The 13,955-nt window shown below is 40.1% G+C and overlaps 1 protein-coding gene across 1 annotated transcript in view; it reads left to right on the forward strand.

The window, feature by feature from the left end:
• LOC122781596 (sodium/calcium exchanger 1-like) overlaps positions 1-13,955 on the forward strand; it is a 115,605-nt gene that overhangs the window by 68,713 nt on the left and 32,937 nt on the right. Inside the window, exon 5 of the mRNA XM_044045370.1 lies at positions 9,174-9,280. Coding sequence (XP_043901305.1) covers positions 9,174-9,280 — 107 coding nt within the window. The remainder of the gene's footprint in view (positions 1-9,173; positions 9,281-13,955) is intronic.

Genomic DNA, 13,955 nt, shown 5'->3' on the forward strand with positions numbered 1-13,955 from the left:
CCACAAGGTGTTAAATATTACATAATATCTGCATAACTAATTAGGTAGTCATTAGGCGATTGGAAAATTATGGAAATATATTTAGAAGATAAATAAAACATTGTTCATTTGTTACATTTTCTTCGAACATTATGACATTGACATTGTTACTTATTACAGTATATGTGAAACTATAATTTATATATGTGTGTGTATATATATACAGTATATATATATATATATATATGATTACATTTAATTTTATTCTGCAGCCTCATTATCTGTTGTATCCTGCTCCATAAACTTACGTCTTGTTTTTGCCCCAATTGCAATTATAAGCTGCAGTGTTAGCAAGCAGGCGTGTGTGTGTGTGTGTGTGTCATGCACTTGTCATTTGTGTTTGTAGATTGCTGAGCTCACAAATCGCTCACTTAATCCTGATTGGAACACGAATGTTAACACACAATTAATTAGACTCTCTCTCTCACACACACACACACACATACACACACACACACACACACTCTCTCTCTCTCTTTAATTTAGCAGCATAGATGCTAACCTGCACAGAAAGCAGACATAAATTAGAGGACATCAAATTCTGCCTCACGCACATTTAAAAAAAGAAAGAAAGAAAGAAACTGTGTCCCTAAGTCTCATGTTCCCAAAAAAGGAAGTCCCTTAGATATCCCAACAGTTTCCAGCAAAGTTGTTCCAAGTTATTATAATATGACACACACACACACACACACACACACATATGCAGTAGAGCACAGTAGTTACATTTATATGCTCTTAAAAGACATTTGTGTTTTGATGTGTGTGTGTGTGGGGGAGTCAGGGAGTCCCTTGGATTTTCCAAAGTCCTTATTAGGTTATTGAGATATTCTGGAGATAGGAATGAAGGGAGAGTGAGATAGCCTGACACAGTGTAGAGGAGAAACAGAGGGAGGAAGGGAGAGATGGGGGAAACTCCCTGTGATGATAGAGAATAGTTTAAATGACACAGAGGAAGGTCTGACGCACACACACACACACACACACACGCATTTGCACAGCTATTGTTCTGAGGACACTGGATTGATTTCCTTTCATTTGAACAGACTAAATAAATCCCCAAACTTAACCATAACCAAAATCCACATCTTAGCCCTAAACTTAACCAATGCTATGACATTCTGCCTCATTAGGACCCAGTTTTGGTCTCCATGAGGACAGTATGTAATCCAGATAAGGTCCTAAAGAGGTTACAGATACAAGTACACATACACACACATGCATAGACACTCCCACACACAACATTTGAGCAGAAATGGAGAGTGGCTGCTTTTTATAGCTTTGTCAGCTGTTTTGAAACAGCTCTGTCCAATAAAACTAAGTATTATCATAAACATTGCTTTTGAGGTCCTGTTCAGTATCAGGAGAGTGATGCACAGTGGTGCAGTGTTTAGCAGTGGCGCCTCACGGCAAAGAGGTTCCTGGATCAAATCCAGGTTCAACCAAGGTCTTTCTGTGGCGACGGTTACCGTCTCCCTGTGTCAGTGTGGATGAGTCCACCCACAGTCTGAAGACATACAGACAGATAAGTTAACTGGAGATTCTAAAATGTGAGTGTAAATGGTGGTTTGTCTCTGTATGTAGGACCTGTGTTAAACTGGTGACCTGTCCAGGGTGAAGCACTCACCGATGACCCTCGGAGATAGTGAAGAGCAGTGAAGATTAAACATGGAACGGTCTGTTTGTCTTCTCTGCGGCTAGAAGACAAACAGAATGGTCGTCGCTGTAGTTCTTCACTGTCTGTCCTGTCTGAGCTGAGAAAGCTTCTCAAAGGAAATAGAAATATTATGGGAGTAAACACAACTACTGTATATTCTCATTCATGCACAATAATCACACAGATTTTCTGTCTTGCCAGGGGCTGTAAATTTCCAATCACATTAAGATGAACTGCATTTACGACGCAACACTCAAACCTACTGTATAATGACACAATTAATAGCTAAAGGTTTTTGTTTGGGTCTTCACGGAAATCATCTTTTTCCTTTATTCGATTAGCTTAATCAACAGTGGGCTATAAATTAGGTTTAAAAAAACTATTCCTCGGCTCATATTCTAAATCTTATGATGCCTGTTTGTCTCAGGTTGCTGTGTTGGTGGGTATTTCTTTCATTTCCACAGTTGTGACTTGTGGTGACTGACATTAACTTGCAAACAGAGCAAGTTGAATTCAAATTTAAACTGCCCTTGTGTGTTCTGCCTGAGGTAGTGTGTCTCATCTCTTTAAAATGGTGAAGAAACTTCGTCTTTGTGTTGTCACTTTTTCCCACACGACCAGAGACTGTGGGTTTGGAATGTGTGAGGAATCAAAAGCTTATGCTCAAGGTTGAGAAAGAATATCAGCCAGGCATGGTGGCAAATGGAACACTTATTTTTCATAAATATCACAGAGTGAAAGCCAAAGAGACACTCGGATATAAATTGGGAACCTTGTAGTCCATGTAAGAGCCCTGTGTTTGTGTGTGTGTGTGTGTGTGTGTGTGTGTTTCCCTTAGCGTCCATAAAATCAGTGTGTTGTGTTAAACAGAGCACAGAGCATAGCTTATTAAAGAGGCTTGGCTGACTATTGTTGTGGTTTCCCGCTCTGGCCGACATCATTATCAGCTTTGTCTTTAAAAACTACCTCATGTAAACATCACCCACCTCCCACACACACACACACACACACACACACACTTAATGCTAGTGTGGAGCTGTTCCACACATAAGTATTTACAGATACAAAAGAAATGTGTAGTATAGACATGAACTGGTACAGACAAGCACCATTTTTTTGGTGTAGTCATTGACCAAAGTTCATGATGTAATGAAAACAGATGCTTAAAAATAAGGCTTTTATGAAAACACTGACCATGACCCACTAACCCTTAAAAAAAAACCTTAAAAAACACACAGACTATTCATAATTGCTAAATTAAGCTAAAATAGAAGGTTCTCATGAGACTAAGTCATAAGAGCCGGCTCTTAAGGGAGCCAAGCCAAAAGATACAAATCTTTGTAAAGAGTCGGACTTCCCATCACTAAAGTCCATCCACCAGTAATCTGTTCCACACGAACCCGGCAGCTGCAACACACACACACAAACACACTACAGCATTTCCTGTGTTGTAATGTGACAAAATACAAAACACTTTGTTACCGTACTTAAGTAGAATTTTCACATATATGTACTTTACTTCATTATTTATATTTCTGACAACTTTTACTCCACTACATTTCCTAAATGAAATGTGTACTTTTACTTCGATACATTTCCCATTTTAAGGTTCATTTTAATGTCGTTTGAAGTTGTTCACCTGTACCTATTGTGCTTTTATTGTTAAGAAGCCACAATAAATGTCTTATTCAAAATTGCTCACATTGTTTAAATACTTTTACTTTTACTTCTAATACTTAAGTACATTTTATTTCATAAAATTACTTTTGATACTTAAGTACAGTAAATGTCAGGTACTTTTACTCTTTTAATTTAACTTCTACCAAAGTCATTTTCTGGTAAGCTACGTTTATTCAAGTATCGCTCAAGTACTTTATACAAGACTGGACATTTCCCCTACCTAATATAAAGTGGTACCTTCATTTTCCAATCCAAATACGTTGCTATGGCAGGTTTTGTTTCTGAATAGAAGGGAAGTAACTTCTTGTCCTTTACAACTTCCTGTGTGTGTGTGTGAGAGAGAGAGAGAGAGTGAGACATAGGAAACATGCTTTGTTGGTGTCAAATGTGTGCCATTCAACAGAGTGGCTCTATGGGTAACCGCAACACACTGACAGCTTTATTTACCCTGCTGGACACTTCAGCATGAGTATGTGCATAAACATTATAAATAGCACATGGAAAACAAATGATTGAAAGACTGGGGGCTTTATTTTGAAGTTTCTTTGTCACACTTGGAAAAGCAGTCGTACAGTTGAATCATAATCAACACTGCAAACTCCAAACATATTTATATCTACTCCTGTGCCTGTGACATGTTTAATAAATGGCATAAATGTATCATTTCCAGGATTTCAAACACTGGTTTATAAATGATCATCGATATTACAGACATGACGTGATATGGATATTTCTAAGCTGAATAACAAGCCAAAGGAACTGTCTGGTGATTGCTCGTGTTGCTCTTGTGCCAAACTGCCCAACGATGCCACATATCTTCTTTATGCCTTGTTTAGAAGCTGTAACTTTCTCTATTGGGACACTGAGTGTTAATTTTATGAACGCTTGTTATCATGAAACAGCAGGGACATGTGGATAATTGAGCTCTGATCGGCACCATTTTTGTGTCATGGTGTATTATGGCCAGTATTCAGGGCCCAAAGTGCACCGCCAAAAACCTGCGGAATCATTTATTTTTGTGGGGAGGTGAGCATGGAAAATTCTGGTGAGACAAAGCCAAAACACAAGCTAACTTGATTAGCCAAAAGGAAAAGTGACGTTCCCCACGAACAGAGCGCGAAGTTGCGTTTTGGCACATTCACTGGAAAAGGTGTCTGTTTTTTTTTATGCCTTTTATTTATTTTTCATAAAATAATCTACTCCTTTATCTTTCCCTTTCCAGATTAAGTGTCTCTGGGATGTTATGAGCCCCTGACAGAGGCCGAGTGTTGTAGCATAGCTGGAATCTTGTTTACAGAAGGCACCAGATTGAAACAGGGAGGGGAAGAGGATTTGGCATGTGACGGAGGAGTGATGGAGAGGAGATCTGTCACAGCTGCTCAGATTGAACAAACTTGTTTTTAATGGTTTTTAGTAAAGTCAGATGGAGGGCGTCTCCGTGGAAACACAGATGCACACACAGCGAGTCGCTGCGCGTGCACGCCGGTGCGAAAGCATGCTCGTGTGATGCACTTGTGAATGCTGGCATGCGAGTGTGATACTACTTCTGTCTGAGTGTCTGCGGTGGTATTTCTGTCTTTGCGAGGACCAGTTTGACATTCAGCGTAGGCCGAGATTCAATTTAGTCCAAGAACTAACACAGCACTGGCGGTGGGAGTCGAGCAAGAGCACCAAGTATAAATTCCACATTCAAGGTGCCACTAACACATGTTTCTCAGCACATGCCCCCTAGCCTACACTGACATCGCAGTGTGTATATGTTTAGATCAAGACGTGATCAAGTACAGACGCGCAAGCAGTCGCGGCTCACTACAAACAATGTAGGCTACTGTGTAATATCAAAGCCGCTCGCACACACTGACTGTATACTGTACTGACACATACAAATCAATATAGTGTGTGTCCAGGATGTGAACTATTTCCCAAACACACTCACTTGTCAGTACACGCACATACACACGCACACATTGGCTATTGGTCTGGAAACAATCTTCTCCACCCCTGTTGGTTACCCAAACATTGCGTTGCCACGGCAACAGGACAGCGCACTGCACAGCCAGCATGTTTGTCATGGGGAGAGAAGAAGTATATGTGTGTGTGTGTGTGTTCATATATTCAAGTGAGTGCATGTGTGTAGTGGACGTGCAAAACAACACAGAGGGAGAGAGCTGAGGATTCAAATGAAGATTAAAAATCGAGTTCATGGCGGAGGAATTATACCTGTATCCTCATCACACACACACGTCTGGAAATGGTTCGTGTGAGTCTGTGAAAATATGTATCTAAAAGTTCAAGTGTGTGTCTGCGTGCTTTCCAGCGAAGTTGGTCATCTGTGAGGTTTGCCAGCTTCCACAGAGGAGTCACCATTCCCGAAATTAGGGTGGAAAAAGATTTCCATCCTTCTTTGTCTCAAAATTATTCTTTTTCTATTATTCTCGTTATAATTTTGCACTTAAATTTGACCTCGTTCTGTAATTGATGTCCAAATCACCAACTCATTTGACGATCATTAAATCAGTTTCAAGTCTGGAATCTTTGAATTCAGCTTGTTAAATGTGTTATTGTTTGCTTTCTTTTGTGGACAAAACAAATCATGTGTGGATGAAATTTTACAAGTGTCTTAAATAACTGATGAAACTAATCAGTTAACTAAAAATAAAATCAACAGGTCAAATAATAATATAAATAGGTTTTAGTTGCAGCCCTATTCCCTTTCTAGGTATTTTAGGTAATCTTCTGTATGTCTTTGATGGAAAATACAGCCTAAAGCCATTTTTACCTCCTTGTGTTGCTTTGGAACAGTCCGACACTTAAACGCTGGAGTCGTCTGTGCTAATCTGCCATTTTTGTAGTTGCAAAAGTCCCGCTAAAAAGACTCACCATATGAAAATAATAATCTAATCTCTCACAAGGCTTTTGCCGCGGCATTTATTCACACGGCTCGGTTGGTTTTACTGCAACATTTTCTACTTAAGGAGTTATGGAGACTGCAGTGAGTTTTTCAGTGTGAAGACTGTGTGGGTGCAAAGTGAAGAAGTGCATGCGGCTTCTCAGCATGAAGACCCACACAGAGAAGGACCCAAGCGGCATGATGGTAAAAATGACTGTATCACAGAGTTTGTTTATCTCATGGAAATCTGTAGCAGAAATCTCCAATGAAGAACTCCCTTTGTCCTTCCAGTCTATTGGTAACAGGCCTTGTTTTAACCGAAGCAACTGCATTTAGTTCCCCGGTGAGAAAGTAAACCCTGCTATTCCCCGAGCCCCTCCACTTTATCAGCATAAAGGACAAGTGTGTTACTCAAGGGCTCCACCTTGAGGCAGGGGATTGTTTTACTCCCATTATTTGCTGCAGTGCTGCTGTGTGAGCGTGTACTGACAGCAGCCTGTTGGTCAGGAGCTTCTCCAGAACTGTTCTCCATCTGCTTTATGAGACAGTGATAAATGGCCTCATCTGTAGTGTAATGAGTTAACCCCTGATATTTGTGTGTGTGTGTGTGTGTGTGTTTGTATTTCATATTTTAATGGATTAACCTCTCCCGTGTTTGTATTACACAGCTGACAGATTAACCCGTGACTCTCATGTGTATAATTAGTTGATTCGGATGCAGGTGGTGTGTGCCACCACTTGCTCTGGGTGCCAAATCTGTCTGTCTGTGAGCGCGTGTGTGTATTTGTGTCGACGGGAACAAACGCAGACTCACTCAAGTATTATTTAAATGCAAATTTCAATTCCCGGACTTTTAAAGGTTGCAAAAAAAGATGCATACATGTCATATACATCTTACTTAATGCATGCGTCATATCTTCAATTTGAATAATTGTATCAATGTGTTCTTTAAAGGGCAACCAATGAATTTATTTAACTGATAATCACAATGGTGTGATTGACAGCTGGTAGGTACCGATACTATATACGATACATGGTACACAATACCATACTGATACGATACTTCATGATATCTGTCTAACTAAAGAGAAAGTGTCTGTGAAAAGTGCAGGATTTCTCTATTTATTCATAGAGAACAAAGTGCATAAAGTCTATGTATTGAACGCGGTTGGGACATCTCTTAAAGGAATACTTCACTGATTTGCATTTAGCTTTGTATTACTAGAATAGGGGTAGTATTTTTGAAAAGTGCTTCTGAAAAGTGTCACTCTACTACAGAATGATTTGCAACACAGAAAGTCAACTTTCTGGAGTCTGGCCCATTCTGAGACTTTAATCTATATCTAAAAAGCTGTGGAGTAACCTGAAGAAAAACCTTTAAAGCAAACATCTTAAGATTGTCTCTGATCCACAGCTACAAGGTGTTTGAGGTGCTTGCTGCTAAAAGAGGTTTAAATTCAAGGGTTCACTTATGGTTTCGTGGCAGTAGTGGTAGTAGAGACATTTGACATCGATGATCAGAATACATTTATTTAATTAAAACAGAAAAAACAAACAGCTGTGTGTGCATGTGTGTGTGTGTTTCTATTTCCTACCCTATAGGCCAGATTATGAGTATTCTCTGTGCAGCTGTCTTTGTGATTGCTGGTAGTGGATTTGGGTCAGAAAATGGGTTTTGTTCCAGACTGGAAACACAAGATAAATACACACGTCAATTTGCCCACAGGCTCCTTTCTCTCTCTTTTTCACACACACACACACACACGTGCAAACACACCACGCTCCACAGCTCTGTGACCTTAACCATTAGCCTCCCTGCCAAATGTGTACTAGGCCATCTGCGACAATAAATACACACACACTGTCCACACTCTCCTGACTGCAGGATTCAGTTGTTGTTGTCATTGCTACTCTTACATCATCGGTTTGAGAGTTTGCAGGGGAAGAGATCGTTGCAGACTGCTTCATTTAATTAATCCGACACAGACATGTTTACATAGACAGTAGATATTTATACATGCAGCGATAAGGCTGTGACTCGTGGCGTACTCTTAAGACACGTGTGCTGTGTCACCTTAAATGACGGTTTATCTTCACTGGGTCTTGTGTTGTGTCAGAGTGAAGTTGCTGAAGTTGAACTTGCAGCAGCAGCAGCAGACATACATTTTTATTTTGGTGATAAAAATTCATCCTTTCTTCATTGTTATTTCCCTACTCAGACGCTCAGGTCATTGCATTAAATTGTCTTATATGCTGATCTGTTCTGCACATCAGTTCACTCTTTATTCAGCCAAATATTTAAATAAAGAAAAATAATCCAAATCCTAACTAAGGAGATGTAACATCAGTGTTGACGTATTATGTATGTCATAACTTCTCAGTACAACTTTTTATTATGTGTTTTGATGAAAACTGAAATCTGGAATTGGCTGACAAGATGGTGAACTGGTCTGGTTTCCCACAAGACAAAAAAACATAAATTATTTACATTTCATCAAAAAAAAAATAAAAAAGAGCGGCAGGTTCTTAATAATTAATTTTCAAACCTGCTCCTGGAGCCCAAAGGTTTCTTGATTCTTTGTGATTTGACATTGTTTACTTGTCAAAATGACTAATACTCTTGAACTTTACGGCTGCTGTCAAAATTCATTCAGTATTTGCCATAGAAGTTCACTTCATAAGGCCTGATAACAGACTGGGGCAAAAAGATTGATTTAAAGATTAATCAGATAGTGAAATAATAAAAAAGATTATTAGGATCTTGTGGGAAAACCAACTGCTGCTCTTTTCTGTTTCCTCTTGGGTATCCAGTTTCCAGCCTGTCTTTTCCTCACTTTTCTGCCTTGTCTTCTTCCCTCTTTTCCTTCCTTCCTTCCTCCCTCTCCTCTTCCTCCCCTTCCTCCTCCTCAGTAAAACCATCAAGGTGAAAATAATCGACGATGAGGAGTACGAGAAGAACAAAACCTTCTACATAGAGATCGCAGAGCCGCGTCTGGTGGAGAGCAACGACACCAAAGGTCAGGAAGGGGGTTGAGCGTCATCAACTTTGACCCCAGAGTGTTGCCCGTTTTGTAGAGGCTGCATGTTCTCGACAGGATGAGGCTTTCTGTCGTGCTTCTGCAAAACAAGAACATGGATCACCTTATCCCACCACATCCACCACTCCACCTCGTGTGTTTGTGTGCGCTTGTCTTTTTTGTGTGTGTGCGTGTGTGTGTTTTTATTTACATACCAATGCCAACCATCATGCCGTGTTCTTTGTTTTACATGCATGCATTTACCACCTCCCTCTGTGTGTGTGTGTGTGTGTGTGTGTGTATTTGCATGTGTGTCCCATACAGGAAGACCCTAACCATTAGGATCTTAGACCGTGAGGAGTACAATAAGCAGTCCTCCTTCTACGTTGTGCTTGACATCCCCCAATGGAGACGCAGCGGAAAGGAATGGACAGGTGTGACAGCCAATCGGCTCTGAGAAGGCACTTTATGAGGTTGTAAGGGGATCCTGAATCAACAGGTCAATGCCGGCGCTGAAGTCCAGGAAGTTTATACAAAAGAGCATAAATGCTCACTCCAGTCGGCTCATGAGAGATTCTAGTCTTGTAATTGTTGATGCTGTGATGTTATTTTACCAATTTATTCGCTGTCAACGAGGAAGAGGTCACTCCCTCAATACTGATGTTTTGTCCCAAATATACTCAGTCTAAGCAGGTTTAGTCTATATTGTGTATTCACAATTGAAAAACAAACACACGTGTGCAGTAAAAATACTGTTGAACACTTGTGATGCTAGTTTAGCAGTTATGGATAATGGTTTATTTATTTTATCTAAAACTTCTAAAACATTTTTGCTTTGGAAAATGATCAAAACACTTCAACTTAAGAGCTCTAAGACTTTCCCCACTCCTCAGATGAGCCTGCAGAGCGCTCTGAAAGGACGTGATGATGCACTTCATACAATTAACGTTCAGTCTTAATGTGAAGCGCATCACCACGGCGTCACCGCCGACACGAAAAGAAAACAAGAAGCTATTCTGAGAAAAGCACAGAAAGTCGTTTGTGCAAACCCACTGAAAAGTTACACACTGCAGCTTTAAAAAAACAGAAACAGCAACGCTCAGTGCAGCCAAATGTATTCATGTTCCCCAAAATCAGACAAAGAGCAACAAAAGGAGGACAGTAAACAGCAGGGGAGGAGGCACAATTCTATGAATTCTATATGTTTTTAAACAAAGCCAAGTAAAAAAGCCCTTTACAGCAGGTAATGCTACAAGAAATAAAGTCAAAGCATGAGTTGTACTTGGAAAAGATTTTTTAAAGTAACACAAAGCAGAGCTGCTCCCTGATGGCTTAAGCTTTATCAGACCTGTTGATTTGGGATTCACTCACTGGGGCAATTCTGCTGCTCCCTTTTCTACTTCTCAGTTTTTTTCTTTCTTTTTTTCCCCACTATTGTTCCTGTGCTTCTGCTCAGACGTCTACAGATAAAACTTAATGGGAATCACACCTGTCGTCTCCTTTCTTCTCCTGTCCTTGTCCTCTGCCCTGTCCTCTCGTTTCCCCTCATGCAACTATTCATACATAATGAGCTGTTGTTTGAAAATGTTTCCACTCCTTTCACAGCTGCTGCCACATAACTGGATTGTGGGTTGTTGGCACAAAAAGACGTGAGCCGTTTGACCCACAGAAAAGCTGGATAGAGACATTTCTTTTTCTGGAGTTTGCTTTTCATACAGAATGCAGCAGGTGGTTCAAATGCATTCACACCAACAGGCGGATTTCTGGAACATTTATGTGAGAGGTAGAACCACTGGTTGAGGTTAGCAGGAGGCAGCACACTCACCCACTTGAATTTCTTGCTGTAATTTCAATGGCTGCAGTGTAATCTTATGGGTTTCATCCATAAATGTGCTTGTTTTTGCCCACAAATGGCTCGGATTGTTTTAGGGCATAGGTTTGGTTATAAGACTGGTGGGATATTGTCTTTCTATCGCTCTTTCTTTCTTCTGTGACTCACAGTTATGTGAAAGTAAGTGGATTTTACGAGCGTCAGTGAACGCATCGCAGAGGTGACGAGAGAGAGAGCAGGTGATGTGTGCGGTGCAGTGTGCCCATCAGTCTTTAACCAAACCTACGCCCTTGCAATTCGAGCCATTTATTGGCAAAAATAAGCACTTTTTATGGAGAATGGGGCTATTGCCTCATAAGGTTACACTGCAGCCATAGTTGCCATCTGAGATTTATGAAATTCTATAGCCATCTGTTGCGGGAGCCGCTGCACCAAACATGAAACTTTATATAATTATATATATATATATATATAGATATAGCTATATATATAGATATATATCTATATATACAGATATATATATATGTGTGTGTATATATAGTATATAACTGACTTTATACAATAGAAACAACATCTGTCAAAAATAGAACAATGTTGAGCCAAACACACGAAACCCTGATTATTTCATCAGCTTAATTATTATTCATTACAGATATAATGACAATGATTGCAGAGACGAATGACCTTTTCATTATGAAAACATTTAAAATATTCTATAAAATCTGATATAGCAAAATAGGTCTTCAGGGAGACAATAAAATATGCCTCTACTTGTTAATGTAGTTGAAACCACAAAGTACAGAGAGGCAGTTCAGCCGATGCACAAGCGTCATCTTGTGCATCCGTTTTCCACCTGGAGCAGCTCACCTCCCTGTTTTTGTTGTTGTAATATTGAGTTTAAAAACACCTGCCAATTTCCACATTATTCATTCGTTTTCACACAATCACACACAAAGAAAAGGCACGTTAATGTAAGGTGGAAACCGGTTGCAGCAGCCCACACGCGGTCATCTAAATGGCAGCTTTAAGCCCTTGTATTTGATTTGCCTCTGCTCATTTAGAGTCGCTCCATGTCTCTCTCTCTCTCTCTCTCTCTCTCTCACGCACAGAAATAGTGTGTTAATGGCAGCTTGTGTTTATCAGGCGCCAGCAGTTTATAGTGATGAGAGGGATCAAAGACAAGCGCTGGATATCACATTATCACAGTCTGGAGATCAAACACACTTCCAGAATACACACACACACACACACAGACAGGTGCACTTTAAAAACTAGTATTTAATGAGCGCATTTTATGAAATAATGCACTGGTTCACTCTGTGCTAAATTGTCCCTGTGCAAATCTTTACAGCCACTGATTATATGCCGGTAATATCAAATGTGATAGATTGATGTGTTGACAGAAAAAAAAACTATAAACATAGGAAACATAAATATTCTGAAGTTAGGAAACAGGGGATGCAATCTTATATTTGTGGTAGTATTAATAACCATCATTATATTAATAATATTTCTGCTTGAATTGACAAAATGCAAGTACAAAGTGATTCACAATAAGGAAGAACAAATAAACAGTGCATATTAGTATGAGGAAATGTCATGTAGAGGACAGGTTTTCTGGTGGAAGAATGCTCTGAGGTTCTTCTACTTGGGCCAGCATACATTTTTGTTTTTATAGCTATTTAAATGCATTACATACAATACATTAAATAATAGGGGCCACACGGTGGTGTAGTGGTTAGCACTCTCGCCTTGCAGCGAGAAGACCCGGGTTCGAGCCCCGGTTGGAACAAGGGCCTTTCTGCATGGAGTTTGCATGTTCTCCCCGTGTGTGCGTGGGTTCTCTCCGGGTACTCCGGCTTCCTCCCACAGTCCAAAAACATGCAATGTGGGGATTAGGTAAATTGGACACTCTAAATTGACCGTAGGAGTGAGTGTGAGAGTGAATGGTTGTTTGTCTCTATCTGTGTGTGGCCCTGCGATGGACTGGCGAACTGTCCAGGGTGTACCCTGCCTATCGCCCGATGTAGCTGAGATTGGCACAGCACCCCCCGCGACCCTCTGGTGGAGGATAAAGCGGTTAGATGATGACTGACTGACTGACTGACATTAAATAATAATACAAAAAAAAAATCCACCACATAATATAATCTGAATGATCTTTGGCAAATATATCTAATTGCACTTTTTCTGAGAGATATTGTTGAAACTGTAATTGTGCCGTATGGCCCTTTTCCACTATGGTCCCAGCTCGCCTCGGCACGGCGCGGCACGGCGCGGTTTAGGCTGGTTTTCCACTTCAAAAATAGTACCTACTCAATATGGGCGGAGTCATCACTGCACGGCTGCATGAAAACGCAACAGTTCTTCATTTTCACATTTTAAAAATAATGAAATGACAAAATCTTACTGCACTCAAATCCTGTTGATAGAGCCCCTAAATTATAACTGGACTACTTTAACTATACTCCATACACCAAGTCAAGGTTGAGAACATACGGATATGAATTCCTGACATGCATGTATTAAATGTTCTTTAATATTTGCATGGAAAAACAACTATCAAAAACAAAACACACACAATAAACATCTAAAAGCTAATTACCTGTCCAGTCTTAGATTAGCAGATGAGGCATGTTAGCATTAAATGCTTGACAACATTCAACTGCTGTGCTCGCAGTAAATGAACTATTCTCACACACACACACAAACATGCTCAAATAGCCCTGCAGAGAGACTCAGGAATGAAAAATGAATTATTTCCATTGCATTCTGGCACAAACTGACATGTTTCAAGTAGGCTTTTAAGCATCCTGCTCTGGAGACCGCAGCTGGAAAGCAGGC

This window comes from Solea senegalensis, linkage group LG15 (assembly GCF_019176455.1).
Source record: "Solea senegalensis isolate Sse05_10M linkage group LG15, IFAPA_SoseM_1, whole genome shotgun sequence".
Classification (NCBI taxonomy): domain Eukaryota; kingdom Metazoa; phylum Chordata; class Actinopteri; order Pleuronectiformes; family Soleidae; genus Solea; species Solea senegalensis.